This window comes from Grampus griseus (assembly GCF_964374135.1).
Source record: "Grampus griseus genome assembly, chromosome: 10".
Lineage (NCBI taxonomy): Eukaryota > Metazoa > Chordata > Mammalia > Artiodactyla > Delphinidae > Grampus > Grampus griseus.
The window spans coordinates 64,944,910-64,964,782 of NC_139004.1; the positions used below are offsets into that span (position 1 = coordinate 64,944,910).

Genomic DNA, 19,873 nt, shown 5'->3' on the forward strand with positions numbered 1-19,873 from the left:
GCTGCACGGCTGCGGCCCGGCCTCGTAGGGTCCCCGCCCCTCGCCCGCTAAGACTGCGTCCCTTAACCCCTTGTAGGCACTAACGGAATCTCAGTTTTGCCCGCGCTATGCTACTCGGCGCAAGTCGATCCAGGCTAGCCAATGGGCAGACGCCGCGGAACAGACGTCACAGAGGACGGGCGGGGGCGGGGGAGTGGTGAAAGAGGAGCGTTCCAATCAGAAAGCCACTGTTTCTATTGGCACAATGGATGGCTCCGCCCCCATGGCAGACTCATTGTCTGGGGGAGGAGGCTCCTCCGGTTCCAGAATAGCCCGGAGAGACAATCCAGGAGGTGCTCTACGGGCCAGCCTGCAAAGGCAGCAGCGACAGTGGGCTGCAGCGTCATGAGCAGAGGACGCAGGCGTCCCTGGACCGAGGAGGGGTTTAGGGCCGGGACACGGAACGCTCCAAGGGGTGCGGTTCCTGCTTGGAACCAGCGGAGATCCCCCGGCTAAGGCCCCTGGCCCACCCCAAACGGTACCTATGACATCACCACCAACCAATCAAATGGCGCATTCCTAGCCGCCTCCCCCCCGACTTCTTCGCTTCCAGGAGGCGGGGTTCCCGTGGGTTCCTCCTTCAAGCGCCTCAAGTGACTATGGAGCGCGGGTGGGTGGGCTCCAGTGGTGCCCTCTGGTTTCTCCGAATCTGAGGACCACCTAAGGTCAGATCCGGATGTACGGTCTGGGTTCCTATGGGCGTGAGAATGAAGCATCTGCAGAGGCGCCGAAGGCGGAACTCGGTTGGATGGGGGCTCAGTCGGCGTAGGGCCTGGAGGAGGGAAGCCAAAGACATGGTTCTGATCGCACACCCACCCTCCGGGTCCACAGTCTAGCGAATGGAGGGCAGAAAACTTTAACGAAGGAGGGAGACAGGTGGAACGCTAGGGAGAGGGATGCTGGGGTCCCAGAAGAGGCACCTGAGCCAATGTAACGATCTGGGAAAGCTATCTGCAGAAGATGCCCGTGCAGAGCTCTGAATAACCAAGAGATGGAGGAGCCACCCTAGGTCATGGAGGCTGTGTGGACAAATGTGCTGACGCTTAAAGGGACCATGGCCAAAGGAAGTTACGCCCTGCTCTCTCCACTAGGGTTAGCACTGCCCTCAACTGATGCTCCTTGTGGAGAGCAAGACTTAGAGCTCTCCTTGACACCTCTGTTGACTGCAGATGACTCTCCGTGTCACTCCCTGCTGTTCTGCCTCCACCGTAGTCCTCTTTGTGGCTGCTGTTCCAAGGAAGCCTCTCCCTCTCCATCTGCACTCACCTCTGTGCCCCAGCCCAAGTGGCAGCTTCTAATGCTCCCTGTAAAGACAAACCAAGGTAGTTCCTTTTTCCAAGTCCTCTTTCCACTGCCCTCTAGGACATCTCAACCCCTCTCCTCGTGCCTTTTCCTCCCTACCTTGTGTTTGTCCCCTCCTTCCTCCAATTCAGGGGTACCCTGCTGGGAGAGCAGACCAGAAAACCTGGCCAACCCATCCAGCTCAATTATCCAACAGTTCTTTCATCTCACTAGGACCTCCAATCTGTCACTTCTCACTTCCTCTCAGCTCCTTACCTTAACCATTAGCCAGTCTTATAACAACTCTCCTGCCCTGCTCTTCTTAGACAAACTCACTGGGCTAAAATCTAACTCCCTAAAATAGATTACTTGGGGCGGGGGGGGAGGGTCTTGCTCTTGCGCGCCTGGCGCTTGCCTAGGTTATTGGCGTAAGCGCAAGATCGGTGGGCTCCTAAGGTTTCTGCTTGAAAACTGGATGATCTTCTAGCCTGAGACTATTCCTTATCAGAGCCTAGGGCCGCTGGGCCCCTTCACTCAGTACTTGCTGGAGCATCATCACACCCTCGTGCACAGTTGGTATTGGCTTGCCTGGCTGATTCACGTGGGAGAGTCCTTGTATGCCATTGGATTGTTCAAGTCTAAAGGCATCACGCATAGTTGGATTCAACTACTCTGGTTCCTGCAAACATTCCTTTTTGGGATGGCATCTATTACTTGATTGCTTACAGATCAAGATGCCAAAAACAAACTTAAAAAAAGATATCCAAAAAAACTGAATCCCTATTTTGTACACCTGAAACTAATATAATATTGTAAACCAACTATACTTCGATTTTTTTTTTTTTTTTTTTTTTGCGGTACGCGGGCCTCTCACTGTTGTGGCCTCTCCCGTTGCGGAGCACAGCCTCCGGACGCGCAGGCTCAGCGGCCATAGCTCACGGGCCCAGCCGCTCCGCAGCATGTGGGATCTTCCCAGACCAGGGCACGAACCCATGTCCCCTGCATCGTCAGGTGGACTCTCAACCACTGCGCCACCAGGGAAGCCCTATACTTCGATTTTAAAAAGAGAGAAAATACAGCTAAGTTCCTAGGAGAAAAAAAAAAAATTTTTTTCAAAAGCTTCCTCTACACTTTGACATTCAGCCTCACCTTTTTTGGGGGGTGCTGTGTTTACTTGATCTTTCTAGAAAGTTACGACCCTCTAGTTATTCATTATTTCTTCATCTGCTCTGGTTAAACTTGAGTAGATAGTAGGAAAAGATTTTAGCTTTCCAGTTCTGCAGACTAACCTATTAGGCAGAGGGCTTCCAGCTACCTTCTTGCGGTCCTTGGCTGTGTTGGCGTTCTATCACCTGGTTTAAGCCACGTACTAAGTTTGCTTGTTGGGATATCATTGCTCCTGCCTTCTGATTATAACACCTTACCCTTACCACCACCATCTTATTAGCTCTCCTTTCCCCAAATTTTTTTCCACCCACCTGGACCAAAATTGAGTGACACTTCCGTAACACATCAATTCCACCCACATTTGTTAGACACCTGTGAGGCGGGATCTTCTCCTCCCAGGCTTCCATTTCACATTATGGAGAAAGATAAGGAAGACAAGCAAGTGCCTGGAATGGGGCAGGCCAAGTGGTGACACAGAGGCACAGAGGACATCCTGGGAACCAAGAAGGAACGACTGGGGAATGCTTTCTCTGCTGCTGCCAGCCAGAAGTGATGCTTCCCTCCACTCAGACCCTCCAACATAGTGCTCTGTATGTGCGGGGTCTGATGGCCACCTTCAAGTCAGGACCACATCTTAAGACAGCTTCATTTTTTTCCTCTAGCACCTGTCCCATCGCTTCACACACAGCTGTTCTATCAGTGTCTACCGAACAAAGGAGGGAAACTCTGATTTCACTTTGACTTGTTCAGCGTCATTCCAATTTTTATCTGAAAATTGCAGAACCCATTCAGTGCAACCTTGTGTCAGAGAAAAGCACAGGACTGCCCTTGACTGGTACCACCATCCTTCTGTGGGTACCCTGGTGGGAAACCTGTATCTTTTTCACACTTTCCTATTCTTGGTCACTTTTTCCAGACACTGTAGATGTCTCCCTCCAGTTCTGACTCACTCAGCCATTCCTGTTCTAGAGAGTCTAGACCATGGGTTCTCCAGCTAGTTACTACCTCTCTCATTCACCTGGTTATAACTTACTACTGACTGGTTGGGGCAGAAGGGTTACTGTCACTTCAAGGAGCCTTTAGGGCTCCTTTCCTGGAGGATCCCCTGCTTGTTCACTAGGGACTAGACCTTATTTTCCTTCCACGTAGGTCATGTTATTTGTTTTAAGCAAACACTTATGAGAAACAGCCCCCTCGCCCCAAAAATGAGGCCTCAAGTAAAAGCACAATCATGAAAGATGATGGACTATGAATTAGTTTTGGTGGAGATCAACTTCTACACATAAATCTCAGTCTTTCCCTCTGTTTCTCTTGTGATTAAGGGGTTATTAATGGTGCCAAGGATAATATGGTTGATTACTGAATGAAATGTATTAACTTGAATAAAATGTTGTGAATTGTGAAAAAAAAATAGACTACTTGTGAATTCCTCACCTCTGGAGCAGCAGAGCATTGCTAGAGGAAAACATTTCACATTCTTGACAAGCCTTAATATTATATTGGAGGGCTTTGCCAGCACAGTAAGGCAAGAAAAAGGTACAAGGATTGGAAAGGAAAAAAGAAAACTTATTCACAGGCAACAGGAATGTGTATGTAAAAAATCCAAAAGAACTTATAGATAAGTTGTTAGAGTTTAGCATTCATTGGATGCAAGGTCAATATATAAAAATCAGTTGTAATTTCTATATATCAACAAGTGAGAAAAATTTTTTTCATGATGTGATTTAAGTAGCATCATGTAAGGTAAATTGCTAGAATAAATATAATGAAATATGTGCAATGACTCTTCACACACACATACACACACACAATAAAACATTATTGACACTAAACACTGCGATAATCATTTCATGATGTATGTAAGTCAAATCATTAGGCTGTATACCTTAAACCTATATAGTGCTATATGTCAATTATATCTCAAGAAACACTGGAAGAAAAAAACATTATTGAGAGAAATAAAGACATAAATGGAGTGGAAAACTATGTTCAAAGACTGAAAGATTAAATACAGGCATACCTCGGAGATACTGTGGGTTCAGTTTCAGACCACCGCAATAAAGCAAATATCACAATGAAGTGAGTTACACAAATTTTCTGGTTTCCCAGGGCATATAAAAGTTATGTTTAGACTAGAGTCTATTAAGTTTGCAATAACAGCATTATGCCTAAAAAAATGCACATACCTTAATTAAAAATACCTTATTGCTGGGACTTCCCTGGTGGCGCAGTGGTTAAGACTCTGCGTTCCCAATGCAAGGGGGCTGGGGTCGATCCCTGGCCAGGGAACTAGATCCCACATGCGTGCGGCAACTAAGAGTTTGCATGCCACAACTAAGGAGGTTGCCTGCCGCAATTAAGGATCCCATGAGCCACAACTAAGGAGCCCACCTGCTGCAACTAAGACCCAGTGCAACCAAATAAATAAATAAATATTTTTTTAAAAAGAGAAAATCAAAACCTAAAAAGGTGGGGGGACCACAAAATTTAAAAAAAAATACCTTATTGCTAAAAAATACTAACCATCGCCTGAGCCTTCAGTGAGTTGTAATCTTTTTGAAAAGTAACACCAGGGAATTCCCTGGTGGTCCAGTGGTTAGGACTCAGCACTTCCACTGCAGGGGGTACGGGTTCGATCCCTGGTGGGGGAACTAAGATCCCGCATGCTGCATGGCGTGGCCAAAAATAAAAGAAAAACAACATTAAAGATCACTGATCACAGATCATCATAACAAATATAATAATGATAAAGTCTGAAGTATTATGAGAATTACCAAAATGTGACACAGAGACATGAAGTGAGCAAATGCTGTTGGAAAATTGGCAACAATTAGACTTGCTTGACACAGGGTTTGCCACAAACCTTCAACACCTTTCAATTTGTAACAGATGCAGTTTATCTGTGAAGTGCAACAAAATGAGGTATGCCTGTATTGCACACATGCTAATTCTTCCCAAAGAATGGATTCAATGCAACTCCGATAGAAATCCCAGTAGATACTGTGTAGTGTGTGTGTGTGTGTAAACTGACAAACTGGATTCTAAAACGTACGAGGGCCAGGAATACCCAAGACAGTCTGAAGAAAACCCAAGTAGGAGAACAGCTTCGTCTATAGGAGATCAAGAAAGCTACAGCTACAGAAACCAAGACTGTATGGTGCTGGTGCAGGAATAGACAGATGAATGGAACAAAATCCAGAGAGGGGTCTAAAGATGTGTGGAGACTTGAATTTTGACAAGGGTGGCTCTTAAGAGCCAACACAAAGGATGAGCTTTCCAATAAATGGTGCTGGGTCAACTGGACATCCATGTAGAAAAAAATTACATGAGACCCCTACTTCATACTACCTTCATAATCAATTCCAGGTTTGACATGTGAATATGAAAGAAAAGACACTGCAGCTTTTAGAAGAGAACACAGAAGTTCTTCATGACTTTAAGCAAATATATATATATATGTATATATATATATTTTTTTTTGGGTGGGGGGGTTCACAGGCCTCTCACTGTTGTGGCCTCTCCCGTTGCAGAGCACAGGCTCTGGATGCGCAGGCTCAGTGGCCATGGCTCATGGGCCCAGCCGCTCCGCGGCATGTGGGATCTTCCCAGACCGGGGCATGAACCCGTGTCCCCTGCGTCGGCAGGCGGACTCTCAACCACTGCGCCACCAGGGAAGTCCGCAAATATATATTTTTTAAATAGGATACAAAATGTACTAACCATAAAGGAAAATACTGAAAAATTGGATTACATTACAATTAAGAACTTCCTTTCATCAAAAGATGTTAAGAATGGGAGAAGATACTGTAAGATATACAACCCAAGGACTCATATCCTGAATACATACTACAAACCAACAAAAGATAGACAACCCAGTCGATGAATGTGCAAGAGATGTGAACAGGTGCTTCACAAGAGAAGATCCAAATAGCCAGTAAACTAATGAAAAGGTGCTCAACCTCTTTAGTCGTCAGGGAAACGCAAGTGTAAAAGCAAATACTACTATACTGCACCAGAATGACTAAAATGAAAATGACTGACAACACCAGGTTTTGGGAAAGATATAGAGCAGCTGGAACTCAGGCACCAGTGGAGGAGAGTACACTGGTACAACTACTTTGGGAAACTATTTGGCAGTTTCTGCCTGTGACCCTGCAATTCCACTCTTGAGGATATACCTCCTGGTGCAAGGCATATGAGCAACAAGAAGACATGTACAACAGTGCTCCTGACAGCACAATTCGTAATAGACAAAAATTGGAAACTGAAATTTATCCACAGTGGTTAACTGTGGATAAATAAATGAGGGTGTAACCCACACGACACTGGGAATGAACAAACTGCAACCACATACTATGACATAGACAAACCTCAAAAACTTGGTGAGTGAAGAAGCCAGTGTCTATATGATTCTATTTATATAAAGTTCAAAAACAGGCAAAACTTATCAGTAATTACCTCTAGGGAAGAGGTCTGGGGAGAAGGAAGGAGTTGGTGATTGAGAGGGGTGCACAGTGGGCTTTGGGAACTAGTGACACTGGGTGGTGACTACATTAGCATCTTCTGTCATAATTCATTAGCTGTACTCTTTGCATACTGTAGCTTTCATAGTATGTTATTCTTCCATTAAATAAGAGAGAAAAAGAAAAGGTTATCCTCACATACTTGGAGCCTCAGTCTGTATCTTTTGGGGACTGAGCAGGCAGGTGGTCTTCACCCAACCCCTTACCCTGGAGCTGCCTTATGCACATGTAGCATGTTGTACTCAGACATGTCCCACAGACATGGTACCACACCTGTAGGGACCCACTTCTAGCCCAGAGGTTGGCCCAAACGCCCAGCCCTCACTACCCCTCAAAATTTGAGTTTTCCTCAGCCCCACCCTGTCACTCCCTTCTTTGAGTGCCTTAGTTTTCTCTCTCTTTGCCCTTTCCCCTGCCTAACCACATCCACGTCTACCATCCTTCCAAGCAGTCAGAGGTATTCTCTCAGACAGTTCCTTCCCTGAGGAATTCTCTGGCTAGTCATTGTCCTTGGTAGCTTTAATTCTGTGTGGTGAGACACCATCAAGGTGTTTATTGACGGTCCTGGAGTCCTGGCCCTTCTGAGTGTCTCCTTACAAACACATGCAAGGGTCCCCTGGACAATCACACAGAAGTGGGCAGGGGCTCTGATCTTCCAGCCACGGGGCTGCACTTCGTTTCTCATGGGGGCCAGCACTAGGACAGATGGCACAGCACTGCCCTGCTTTTCCCACGAGGTCAGTGTGTGCAGCCTAACAGCAAACAGAGCAAGGCACAGAGGCTATCAAATGTTCCTGCCTCAGCTTCCTGAGGACCTGTGCTTATCACTGAGTTACTCGCTCTCAGGAGGAGAACCATGGTTCTCCGCCTTCAGCACTCCAATGAGAAAGGAGCTGTACCTGGAAGTCAGCGTTGTTGATTCCGTCTGTGGAAGGGAGGCAGAGGCCTCCAGGATGAAGTGACCAGGTTGTACCACACAGAGCTTTCTTGCAGACAACTGTGTCAGCTCCTCCTCAGGTCCAGGTGAGCCTGTGCACTTAAACTTCTGGAAGAGTCAACAGGTCAGGAAGGACATCTCCCTGCTGGTCTCCTGTGCTTTGCTCCCATGGACCTGTTTCCCTGGGACCCCACCCCTGGACTGGCCTTGCTGGGCTTCTTGCCGTATTCCGTTCTGCTGAGAGAGTAAAAGCCCTCTGCCTTCAGCACCCCATTAAGAAAGGAAAAGTCGTGGCAAGAAGTCACAGCATCAGTGATTCTGGATGTGTGGAATCTGATGAGAATCATCTTGGGTAACAAACTGAAGGGAACTGATGGAAACCACTGCTGCCTGGTGTCTGCCTACAGGTTCTGACTCTCTTCCCCAACTTATGGTGACAGCCTTAGTTAACTGGGGAGCCCACGAGGAAAACGTTTTTTGCCCAACATTGGCCTCTGATTCCCCTCAAACAGTGCACAACTAACCCCACACTTGTTGAGATATTCTTTTTGTCCTACTGTAATTACCAAATCTCCGCTAAGGCTGCAAAATGAGGGAACCTCGCTGGATCCAGAGGAAGACAAATAAGGAAGGGAAACAGTTGGGCAGCCCTAAGAGTTCAGGGAGGCCAGGGCTTGGATAGGAGCCGCTTCATTTGAGAACAGGTATAAAGGATATAGGGTTTCAACAGGGGAGACAGACACGGCATTCAAGGCAAAGAAAGATGTAAGTGAAGCCTGGAGGGGCAGTCACCTGCAAATGGACCATGGGGCTCTCAGTGGCTGTGGCTATGGCCCAGGAGAAGTGGGAACCCAGGGAAGAGAGGCTGGAACAGGGCTCAAGGGACCTCGATGGAGAGGCCTGTTAGGGACCATCACCTCCTCAGGCTGGAGAGGACAGGGCAAGCTAGTGACGAGGTCCTGAGGCCCCAGTGCCCCTGACCATCCTCTCCCACCACCACTCAGGATCATACAGGGAAGCCTGTTTCCAGATGCCTGTGATTTATTTCCAAGCTGAGCTGCAGCACATAGGAAAATACACATGGCTTTTCGGTCTACATTTTTACAGAGAAAATAGATTCTGTCATTGGCTTTATCAGTGCCATCACCTCATTCTGTGAGGCTCCAGGGTGGATGGCCCGTCTCTAAGACTCTGCTTTCAAAGAAGCAGCTTGGCCAAGACCTCTGGGGGCTGGAGTGGGGGCAGAGACCCCCACGGGGTGGCGGCTGGGGGGACAGAGCACATGAGCAGCACTCACTGTGAAGCTAAGGCAAAGAACAGAGCTGGCGGAAGGTGCCTCCTCTCACCCCAGGGACACGGCTTGCTGAAGCCCAGGACACAGACCAGGTGGGCGCGGGGGATGAGGGCTCTGGCCCAGCCTGGAGCAGCAGCAGGACTCTGAGTGTGCATGTGTATGGGGTGGGGGGGCATGCTGAAGAGGCAGCCCAGCGGGAGATGGAGGGGCTTCAGTTCACACTCCCCCTGCCCCAGCATAGCTCCCAGCGCGTGGTCCCTAATCCTGCGCTTGGCCCCTCTCATTAGCTCTATTTCAGGTGGGGGCCCCTGCTTAGGTCCCTTCCACCATCACCGCCCCTCACACTGTCAGTGCAAAACATTCTTAGGGCCAAGCCTCCGAGTCCCCTGCACCCTACCCAGGGCTGCAGGGAAGGGAGGAAAAGAAGGTGCTAGCTGGGGGCCTCGCCCAGCACCGGGAATTCCTTGCACATCTCTTGGACAATCATGCGGTCCATCTGACACTGGGGCGAGGCTTCCTCCTCGGTTAGGATGCGTCGCAGTGTGGCCTGCAGGTCGGGGAGCCGGTGGCGGTGCTGTAGGTAGGGTGTGGAGCGGATCACAGCGTGCATCAGGGAGAGGTACTCCATGCGAAGCTGTGGGGAGACCAGGCAAGCTCAGGGACCCCAGGGAGGCACTGAGACTGCCACCAGACAGGGACAGGCCACTACTGCCTCCTGGCAGCCACACCACTGAAGATCAGGGTTGCATCCCCAGCACCCAGAGTGGACCTGGCACAGAACTGGCCTTTGATAGTCGTTGAATAAGTAAGTGAATAAATAAATCATCTGAGACACACACAGTCCCAGAACGCGGCCGGCCCAGGGAAGTCCTGCCTCAGAGAGGTGGCGAGGGGAAGCAGCGAGCCCCCATCCCTCCTGTAATGCTGGGCCCCTGTGGGGCTGCTGTCTGTCTGTTGGAGGCCCTCTGCTTCTCACTCTATCCTCTCACCCTGGAAGATCTCATTCACACCCACAGCTTCAAATAGTGACCCCCCACTCAAACCTCTTGCAGAGACTCTCCGGTGAGCTGCAGATGAGAAAATCCAACTGCCCACTTGTCACCTCCTGCTTATCTCAGAGAGAACTCAAACTCACATAACAACCATCAAACTCGTGATCTTCCCCATCTTCCCAAAGCTGAAGGCTTTCTCGTGTTCTTTATTTTAATAAAGAGCACTGCTGTCCATTCAAGTGCTCAAGCCAAAACTGCACGTGTCCCCTCCAGTTCCTTTCTCCCCACACCCCGAATCCAATCCGTCCCAGTAAGACCCGGCCGTCTTGCCTTCTACGTGTGCCCTGAATCCATCTCCAACACTCCCCGCCAACCCACCCTTCCAGCACCTCTGGCTTTAACAGCTCCAAGAACCACTCCAATCTGACACCCCAGCTGCTCCTTATCCTCACTGAGACCCTGATCCATTGACCTGGCGCCAGCACTTTTTCCTCCATTTGCTCCCCTCACCATCCCTCATTTCTCTCTTTACCTCTGATTAGAGGAGTCAATACTCAAACCTTCTTTAGGCAGCATCACCCTGCTAACTCCCAACCCTGGTCAGACCAAAAAGCACCTGCCAATCAAATCCTAGAAGCTAAGCAGCAGACAATTAGAGTCTTGTGCAGGCTTGAATGGCATTCCCCACCACAAACCTCACTGCCTGGCACCCCTGCCACTTTCCTCTGCCACGTTCACTGTTCCTGAAAGGACCACTGCCCACCTTCTCTCCATTTTCCAAACCTAAACTGCCCGATCAGTTGGCTTTGTGCTTCATGCAGAAAACAAGCAGACTTTCAGAAACGCCTGGTCTTCCCCCGGCACCCACACCTCACCTGTCCCCAGTGAATGAACTGTCCTGGCTCCTGCCAGAGGCCATCCCTCCAGGGGGGCCTGGACCCTCCCCTGCTGCCTGACCTACTTGACACCCGCAGCGGCTGACTCTCCCGACACATCAGCCGTTTCTCCATGATTGGCGTGCTGGATCATTCCCTCTGACTCAGACATGCACCAGCATCTCCCACCTTTAAAAGACTTTCCCTGACCCCATGTCTCCCTCCAGTGATCCCCCACCTTTTTCTGCTCCCCTTCACTTAAAAACACACGAAGGTTGTCTCCATTCACTGCTCCCATCTTCCCCCTTTCTACTCCCCTCCAACTTCAAATCCTCTCTTCAACTTCCCACTCGGACTCTCTTCCCTGGGCGAAGGGTGTGCCCAGGTGCTCTGGGAGAGGGGCACGTGGAAGTCTGCAGCCCGCCCCCCGTCACACACCGCCACACCGCCCAGCCTCCCTGGGTTTCTGTGAGCCCTGGAGCGTCCTTGGACGCTGCTTGTGAATCACGCCTCATCTCCATGTGGCGAATCCCGTGGCTCATTCTCAGGCCTCATCTCACTCGGGCTCCTAACTGTGGAGACGGCTCATCCCCCTCCTCCTCCATACACGTGGCTTTGGGCTCCTGCTCTCTTGGTTTTCCTCCTGGGTGTCTCCCTATGTGCCCCGACTGTGCCCTGGGCTGAGGCCTGAGCTTCCCTCTGTCCCATCCATCCCACACCCTAGGTGACCGCATTGTCACAGGCTTCCCAGCACATCTATGCACAGCCAACTCCAAAGTGTCTCTTTCCAGTCCCAACTCACACCCCAGGTCCTCTGTACCTGGATGTCCAACAGGTATCTTCTCAGTCTTGACACATCAAAACACAACTCTATTCAAAGGTTCTTCCCCACCTGAGCAATCGGCACTTCATCCACCCGGTTGCTCCAGACCAATCCAGCAGCAAGCCCTGCCAACCCACCTCCAACACACCCCGGCCTGACCTCCTCTCCCAGCCTATTCGTGCCACGTGGACAGCTGCAGCCGCCTCCTCACCAGCCTCCCGCTTCTGCTGTGCTTTCAGTCTCCGTTTCATTCAGGATGGTAATCAGATCACTTCCCCTGCCCCTGAGAGGGGTGACAACCTCCCGCCGCAGCCTCCAAGGCTTTGTGTAAACTCTACTTCCTCCTCCTCACCTCCCACCACTCCCTCCACTCCTGCTTTCTTCAGACAGCCCACCCCCGACCACCTCATGGCGGGCTCCCTTGGGTCTTGGCACACCTGTCATGGTTGAGCGGCCTCCCACACTTAACCGGCTCCAGCAGTGCCCCTCGCCCTAGTCTCCATTCAGTGTCAGGTGCCCCCCTTTTGTTAGTTTCTACACAGCTGCCATCCCCAGGCACCTTATCTCCAGGCGACAGGTCCGCGATGTGCCGCACGGTGATGTCGATGAGCGCCATCATATCCGTGTGGTAGAAGATGGCAGCTGTGGCGGGGCTGGCGAACACGTCCTGTAGGAACTTGAGGACGGAGTGTGGCGGCTGAGGTTCATGCTTAAAGATGTGCACGGGGTCATCTAGAAGGCAGGGGGAAGAGGGGGTCAGGGCAGTCCTCGAGGGGGCCCAGAGTCACCCCAGCGAGTTACAGAGGTCATGGAGTCACAGGACATCAAAGGGGCCCCACACAGATTCCTGGGCCCTCACCCCCTCTGTTCAGGAGCAACAGTAGCTTCTCGGAGAAGATCTTGACATTGGCGTGTTTGCTCAGAGCGGCCATGATGAAGTTCTGGTCAGGGGCTGAGGAAGGACACGGGGGTAGACAACAGCACAGGTGCTAAGCCGGGAGAGCCCCCCTCCTCCCCCCTACGGCGAGTCAGCCACCCCCGTCAGGCCCTGCCCCCACCTGGCAGGTGCAAATTGAGAGCCAGAAGTAGATTCATGCAGAGATCTGGCAGTTGCTCGGTGGTGTCCAAGGGCAGCCCGTCCTCAACGATGCTCAGCAGGAACTGGGCGAAGGGTGTGCCCAGGTGCTCTGGGAGAGGGGCACGTGGAAGTCTGCAGCCCGCCCCCCGTCACACACCGCCACACCGCCCAGCCTCCCTGGGTTTCTGTGAGCCCTGGAGACATTCAGTCAGACTACAGTCAGTGGGTGCCCAGCCCCTTGGGCCATGGGCCCCACCTCCAGCGGGCTGTGGGCTCCCTGTGGTCCGCTGGTCAGTGACCTGCCTTCTTACCATAGTGTGCATAGGGCACTGCCTCCCCCATGGAGAAGACCATGGCCAGAATGAGGGCGGAGTAACAGAGTTTCTGATGGTCTGCGGGGGAGCAAAGCAGGCGGTCAGAGCCCCCCAGATGGCGGGAACCTCCCCAGCTGGCAGGAAGCTGCCCTTCACTCACCCTGCGTGTCTGTCTGCATGTCCCGTGCCAGCTCCACAGGCAGCACAGATGACACTAGTGTGGAGATGATGGCTGCGTCCAGGCTGCACATGGCGCCGAAGCATTTGAGGAGCAGCAGCCGCAGCGACACCCGGTGCTCCTGGCAGGGGACCCTGTGTGCTCAATGCCCGGAACCCCCACCTCTACCCAGGTCCCTCTGTGCCCCCTCCCCTCTGTTTCCCACACACCATTTGGTAATAGGCCACCAAGGCCAGGACAGACTCGAACTCATTCCTCTTGCACATTTTCTTGCAAACTTCAGGGTCTGCATCCGTCTGTGGGGAGGACGAAGTGTGATGGAGTCACTCAGTGTAAGGTGGCCACATGTGAGTGAGCTGAGGATGAGTAGGGGAGACTCCCGAGCACTGGGGAGGGATGGGGCAGGGGTGGGGGGCATCTGGGGGCACCCAGCCCGCACCAGAATGTGCAGCAGCTCCTCCAGGTAGCAGCGGATGACACCCTCGTCCTCATACAGGGCCCAGCTGCGCTGCTGGGCGTCATCCTTCCGCCGGGCCAGGTCTGCAAAGATCACCTCCAGCCGCTGCTGGTCGTGGCAGACCTGCCCTGAGGGCAGGGCAGTGCTCAGGTCCTGGAGGAAGAGGTCTGGCTCAGCACACTTGCCCCACACCATCTCCAGGAGGCCCACAAGGCCTGGAGTTCAGCCTAGACCCTGAGGTCATGGCATGAGCTCCAGGCCAGTGTCAGGCAGGGGGCCCCAGCCTCACCTGCCAGAGCTGCCTGGAGCCAGCGTCGTCGCAGGAAGGGTGAGGGGACCAGCCCCCAGTTCTCTTCCCTCCTCCCCGCTGCTCCCATCAAGCTCCCACAAAAGACCTGCTCCCACAGCCCATTCCCCAACATCGAGGCCACCAAGGGCACTGACCCAGTTCTATACCCCCTCCCCAAGTAATTCCACTGCCCCCAAGTCTTAACAACCGTCTGGGACAGGATTCTGCATGAGACACATCCGTGGGGTGTTCTCCAAAAACTTGCCTCCTGTCCCAGACCTGGATAAACATCCTCCATGAGGAAGGCCACCAACTCCTCACCACCTGAATGTGACTGAGACTCCACCCCCTGATTCTACACAAAGTGGGACAGGCCTGTCATCTACCCACCTGCCGTGTTCCTCTTGATCCAGTGTCCCAGCACAGGCAAGCCCACTGACTCACTGCTCCCCACACCCCAAACCAGAGCTGCAGGAGCCATGGAGCCCTAAGGAGAGACCTCTGGCCCATCTGGCCCCCACCGTGTAGACTTGACTCATGCCCCCCAATCCTGCTCCCTGACCAGTGCCCCAACCTTGGCAAAGGATCCCACCCGCCCATGATCCACACATACCTCATTCACATCTCAGTCAGCACTCAGGCCTCCATCATAGCTCTCGAAGCAACCACTGCTCTCCACTGCTAAGGCCAGCATGACACTGCCCTCTCTCATGCCTTATGTCCATTCCTTCCCTGCAGCCTGAGAGAACTCCTGGCCACCCACGGCTGTCTCATCTGTCACCTGCCCCAGGTCTCACCTCCAACCACACCACTTGCTCCCTCCCTCACCCCCTGTGTTCCAGCCATGCTGGCCTTGTTCCACTTCTTCCTGTGAGCCAAGCTCGGTCCTGCCTCATGGCCCTCGTCCAGCCTGAGCCTCTGCCTGGAATACTCTTCCTCCCTTTCTCCTTCAGGGATCAGCCCAAATGTCCCCAGTACCCAGCACAAGGAAGCCAAGAGCTAGAGCTCAACAAAGACCTGTCAGGTAAAGGCTGGACACAGTGTGAGGGTGGGGAAGGGGCAGGGGCTGTAGGGCAGCCCCAGGATGGGGAGGCCCCTGGCCCTGTTGCCCACCCTCACCTTGCCTTCTACCAGTGAGAGGAGGACCTGCTCCATGATAGGTGAGCTGGCCGGCACTGAGGCCTGGATGTGACCCACCACGACGCCAATGGCCACTCGGCACAGCTCGTGGCTCAGGCCGGTGTTCCTCCGCACGAGCTCCATCAGCTCTGCCCCAATGGTCCTGGGCACAGCAGTCTCAGCCAGCGCCTTCTCTTCTGTGGTCCCCAGGCTCAGTGCACCCAGGGCTTCCAGCTCATCAGGGGCTGGGGCTGTATCAACTGCTACCTCCTCTGTAGGGGGCTCCGAGTTTAGCACCTTGGAGGGAGGGGGCTGAGCTTGGGACACAGTGGTATGCGTGCCTCGGCGGGGCACAGGTGGGGGCGTGGGTGAGCAGCTGGGGCCTGGCTCCGATGAGCTGGAGCCGGTATAGAGTGTGTCAAGGGAGGTGCTGCTGACAGAGGAGCCGCTGGACACAGAACTGCCCCCAGAGGGTGTGGTGTTGCGGCCGCCTGTGGGCAGAGAGGGGATGCTGTGCTAGGGCAGCCCCCTGGGGGCCCCAACCCCTCCAAGCCCAGAGCCCCCGCCCCCCAGTACAGGGCCTTGTTCCTATGCCAGACCCTCCCACCAAGCCCAGAACCCCCAATTGCCCTGACACGTGCCCTGTCTTCCCCCCAAGCCTGGAGCCCCCAGTTCCCTGACATAGGCAGAGTAACCACTCCAAGTACAGGGTGCCCCCCGAGTCCCCCAACCCCGCCTTCTCACCACTCCCCGAGGCCAGTAGGGCCTCGCGGTCTCGGCGCTTCACAGGTGGGGGTGGCGTGGCGGGTGCTGCTCGGCGAGGCTGTGGTGGGATCTGGGAGGACAGAAGTGGGATCTGAGGGTACAACCTGGCTAGCGCCCTGAGCTTGGCATGGGCAGGACTATGGTTCCAGGCGGCATCGCTGACCCCAGTGGACCCCTGGCGCCTCTGGACAAAGCCTTAAGCTCCACCCACCTCCCTTTCCTAGGATGTTCTCACCATGTACCTGGTAGAGGCCTCCATCTGCCCCAAGATACTCAGAACTGGGCAGGCTGTGCTGCCGCTCGAATCCAGCTCTACACACCCCATTGGGCTGCCTGGCAGCAGCAGCATCCAGGTGGTGGTCACTGGTGGACGGGGTCATAGCTGCAGGGTTGGGGGCTGAGGGGCCTCTGCGGGACAGGGTCTCTTTCCGGTGGTGGATCAGCTTCCTGAGGGAGGAACAGGGAGGTTATTGGGGGAGTTACCTTACAACTCCCGAAGTCCTCACATGCTCCTTGTGGGATGCGGCCCACCCTAGCCCAGGCTCCCCAACCTCCCACTGCCCTCATGCTCCACCCCACTCTGCGCTACCAACACTGCTCTCTGGCGTCCCCAGTACTCACTGAAGGACCCCACCCCACGGTGCTTACTGGGCGGTTCTCCCGCCCCACTCACTGGAGGATCCCGCGCTGCTCCAGGCTGTACTTGCCACCATCCCGCATGGCTGCATTGTGCACAGCCTCAATGGCCCTGTCAATGGCTTGGAGGACATCCTGCTCCAGGCCCTGTGGGGGCAGGGGTGGGCAGTTAGGCCTGGGGGCCAAGTGAGGTACTGAGCCCAGAGCCAGCCCAGGATGGAGCCCGGGGCAGACAAAGGACCACTACAGCTAAAGCCTGTAATGCCAGATGTGAACACAGCAAGCTGAACTAGAATATGAAATGGGCTTCTCAAACTGCGTCACTCAGGGAGCTGGGCCACGGGGAAGGCCCATGCTGCTGCTTTATATATTGGGGCCCCGAGCAGGATTTTACCTCACAGTGAGGCTCTCAGCTAAGATGTCGCCGAAAACCTGGGGTCTAGAGCAATACCACAGCCCACGGACCCTCAGTTTGAGGCCAGGAGTACACACTTAGTCTATCCCCAGGCTTGGCTCAGATCCCAGGCTGAGATGCCAAGCAGGGAGCCTCTAGTGTCTGGAAGTCTTAACAAATCACTCTGGATCTTGCTGATCCTTCACAAAACCAAGGTCACACTCCAGGACGGCCCTGTCCTCAGAGAGCCTTCTGCAGGCCCTAGTAGCTGAGGACAGGCCAAAGGGATCGCCTCTCTCCACCCCTGCTGCCAGCCCCCATCCCCTCAAGCTATTCCAGGAATCCTCCAGACCTGCACTGGGAAGCAGCAGTTCTGTGTCTGTGGCAAAAGACAGACATGAGCACAGGACCTGGCCCCTGCCCCAGATTCTGTGTTGCCATCCGCAGCAACTCAGGGGTCCAATCTACCCAGCCTGGCTGGCATGGGGTACAGAGTAGGGGGTGGCAGCTGTGGGACCAGCCACTCCCACCCTTCGCTGCCCCTGGCACACATGGTCCATCAGACATAGGAGCCTCAGAACTAAGGTGACATCACACCAGAGTAGGTTTGAGAAGCTTCTCTGATGGGGACAGACAGATGGACTCAGAGGTCAACAAAGCCCTCCAGGTAGCACGGGGCGTGTCAGAGTGCAGGAGACAGCAGACAGAAAGGGGGACAGAGAAAGACAGATGATACACAGAAAGCAAGAAAGATGGAGAGAGAGAGAGAAGGAGGGAGGGAGAGAGAGAGGGAGAGAGAGAGAGAAGCAGAGGGAGACACGCAGAAAGAAATTGAGATTTGGAGACAGAGAAGGGAAGAGAGTCGGAGGAAGAAACACACACAAGCGGAGAGTCAGAATGACACCGAGATACAGAGAGAGCCACGGAGACGAAGGCAGAGGGAGACATGCAGCAAGAAACCAACAGATAGACAAGATGGTAGCCTCTCTGCCCTCCCCAAACACCCAGCCCCAGTGGCCCAGGCAGGGGAGGGGCCTCTTGGGCCCTTGGGGAAGAGGCAGGACTTTCCTCAGAGGCTCCAACAAGCTCCCAGCTCCAGAGAGGCTGGGTCTGACATGCTCACCCTGGACCCAGCAGCCCTGGTGTCCAGGGCTCTCACTCTTACCCAGACACTCCTAGATGCCATGAGGCCAAGGGTTTAGGGACCAGGGCCCATCCTCTCTGGTAAGACCAGATGACATCTCCAAATTTATCCTGTTATTTCTGTCCTGAACTGGGCTGGGACAGGATGTTTCCTAAAGGCTATGGACTAGGATGGGGCGGGGGTGTCTGGCACAGGGCAGACCTGGAGGCTCCAGGCCCTCCTTCCCCCTGTGATCAGAATAGACCAGCTGGAGACAACACATCCCAGCCCCCATACCAGGACTATTCTTGGGGAAACAGGAACTGGGGCTGCAGACTCCACTGGAAGGAAATGGGGCCAAAGCCAGACCGGGGACGCCATGGGGAGGTCTCACTTCCTTGCAATGGGAGCAGCCCCCACCCCAGGCTGGGGGCCAAGGAGGGATGGAGCTCCCTCATCTTCAGAGAAAGGAAGTCTGAAAAGTCAGGGCCTGAGGCTTGTGAAAGAGAGTAGTGCCAGGGAATGTCAGCAGGGCCTGGGATCCCTGGTTCAAAGTGAACTGACGAAGGTGTCTTAGGAAAGGCTTAGGGGGTGACTGAGTACAGGAGAGTAAAAGATACTGAGGTCTCAGGGCTTGGGGGGTCATTTAGGGGAGGGGGGTGTCCATGGTTCTCAGGTCCAAATGAGAGAGGGGGTGTAAAGGCATGGAAGATGGTGGGGAAACAGGCAGTGTCCAGGGTTGCCCGGGTCTCAGTGGTGGAAGCTGAGGAAAAGGAGGCAAAAGTGTGGGATCCTGGTGATCCAGGGAAGGGGCCAATTAATTCTGGGGTCTCAATGATCTGGGGAACTGCTCAGAATTTGGTGTGCTGTAATCTCAGGACTGACTCTTGAATTCTATTCGGATGGAGGTTCAGATGTTGGGGCCCAATGGCTCTGGGATCCCGAGGAGTCTCAGTCCCAGAGCTGGGCTTTTGGTAGATCTGAGTCCTCAGAGTTGGCTGTCAAGGCCCTGGTCTTGGGTTGGGGCGCGGGCTCTTAGGGTCCCAGTCCTCCTGGGGTTTCACGATCAGGTTCTCAAACTCCTTATCTGCTGGAGGTCCCGGCGGGCCTGGGGTGCCGGGGTCTGTCCTGCGAGCCTATGTTGGAGCTCAGTCTAGGGGCGGCTGAGGCCGGGCCGGGGAGGGGCACACTCACCTGCAGGCGGCGCAGGTAGGCGGGCGGCACGTAGCCCGTCTCGCCACTGCGCGCCCGCGCCGCCAGCCACCAGTGCGCGCTGCTGCGCTCCAGAACCAGGAAGGTCTCGCCCGCGGCGAACGCCAGCGCGTTGGGCTCCGCCGAGCGGAACGCGTACAGCGCGCGGTACATGAGGGTGAGTCGGGCCGGGGCAGGAGAGACGGCAGGGTCTGCGAAACCAGGACGCCAGGCCGGGAGCGCCTCACCGCGCTCGCCCTGCCCCGTGACATACGGCGCGTGCGCGCGCGCGCGCGCGCGCGCGCCCGCCCGCCGCAGCCCCGCCCCAGGATGTGTCGGCTCCTGCGCAGAAGCGCGGCGCCCCCTAGTGTCCACAGGCTGCGCGGCCCGGCGCGGCC

General features: G+C 54.1%; 1 protein-coding gene across 1 annotated transcript; it reads right to left on the reverse strand.

Moving 5' to 3' along the window:
* Positions 1 to 8,942: 8,942 nt before the first annotated feature.
* Positions 8,943 to 19,649, reverse strand: NCKIPSD (NCK interacting protein with SH3 domain; the record flags this gene model as incomplete). The annotated part of the gene is made up of 13 exons (XM_082663594.1): positions 8,943 to 9,875; positions 12,491 to 12,663; positions 12,791 to 12,883; positions 12,990 to 13,118; positions 13,321 to 13,401; positions 13,484 to 13,622; positions 13,711 to 13,797; positions 13,941 to 14,111; positions 15,367 to 15,857; positions 16,111 to 16,201; positions 16,374 to 16,578; positions 16,805 to 16,914; positions 19,479 to 19,649. The coding sequence occupies 13 exons, from the start codon at positions 19,647 to 19,649 to the stop codon at positions 9,672 to 9,674; spliced, it is 2,145 nt and encodes a 714-aa protein (XP_082519720.1). The 3' UTR covers positions 8,943 to 9,671.
* Between the last annotated feature and the right edge of the window lie 224 nt (positions 19,650 to 19,873).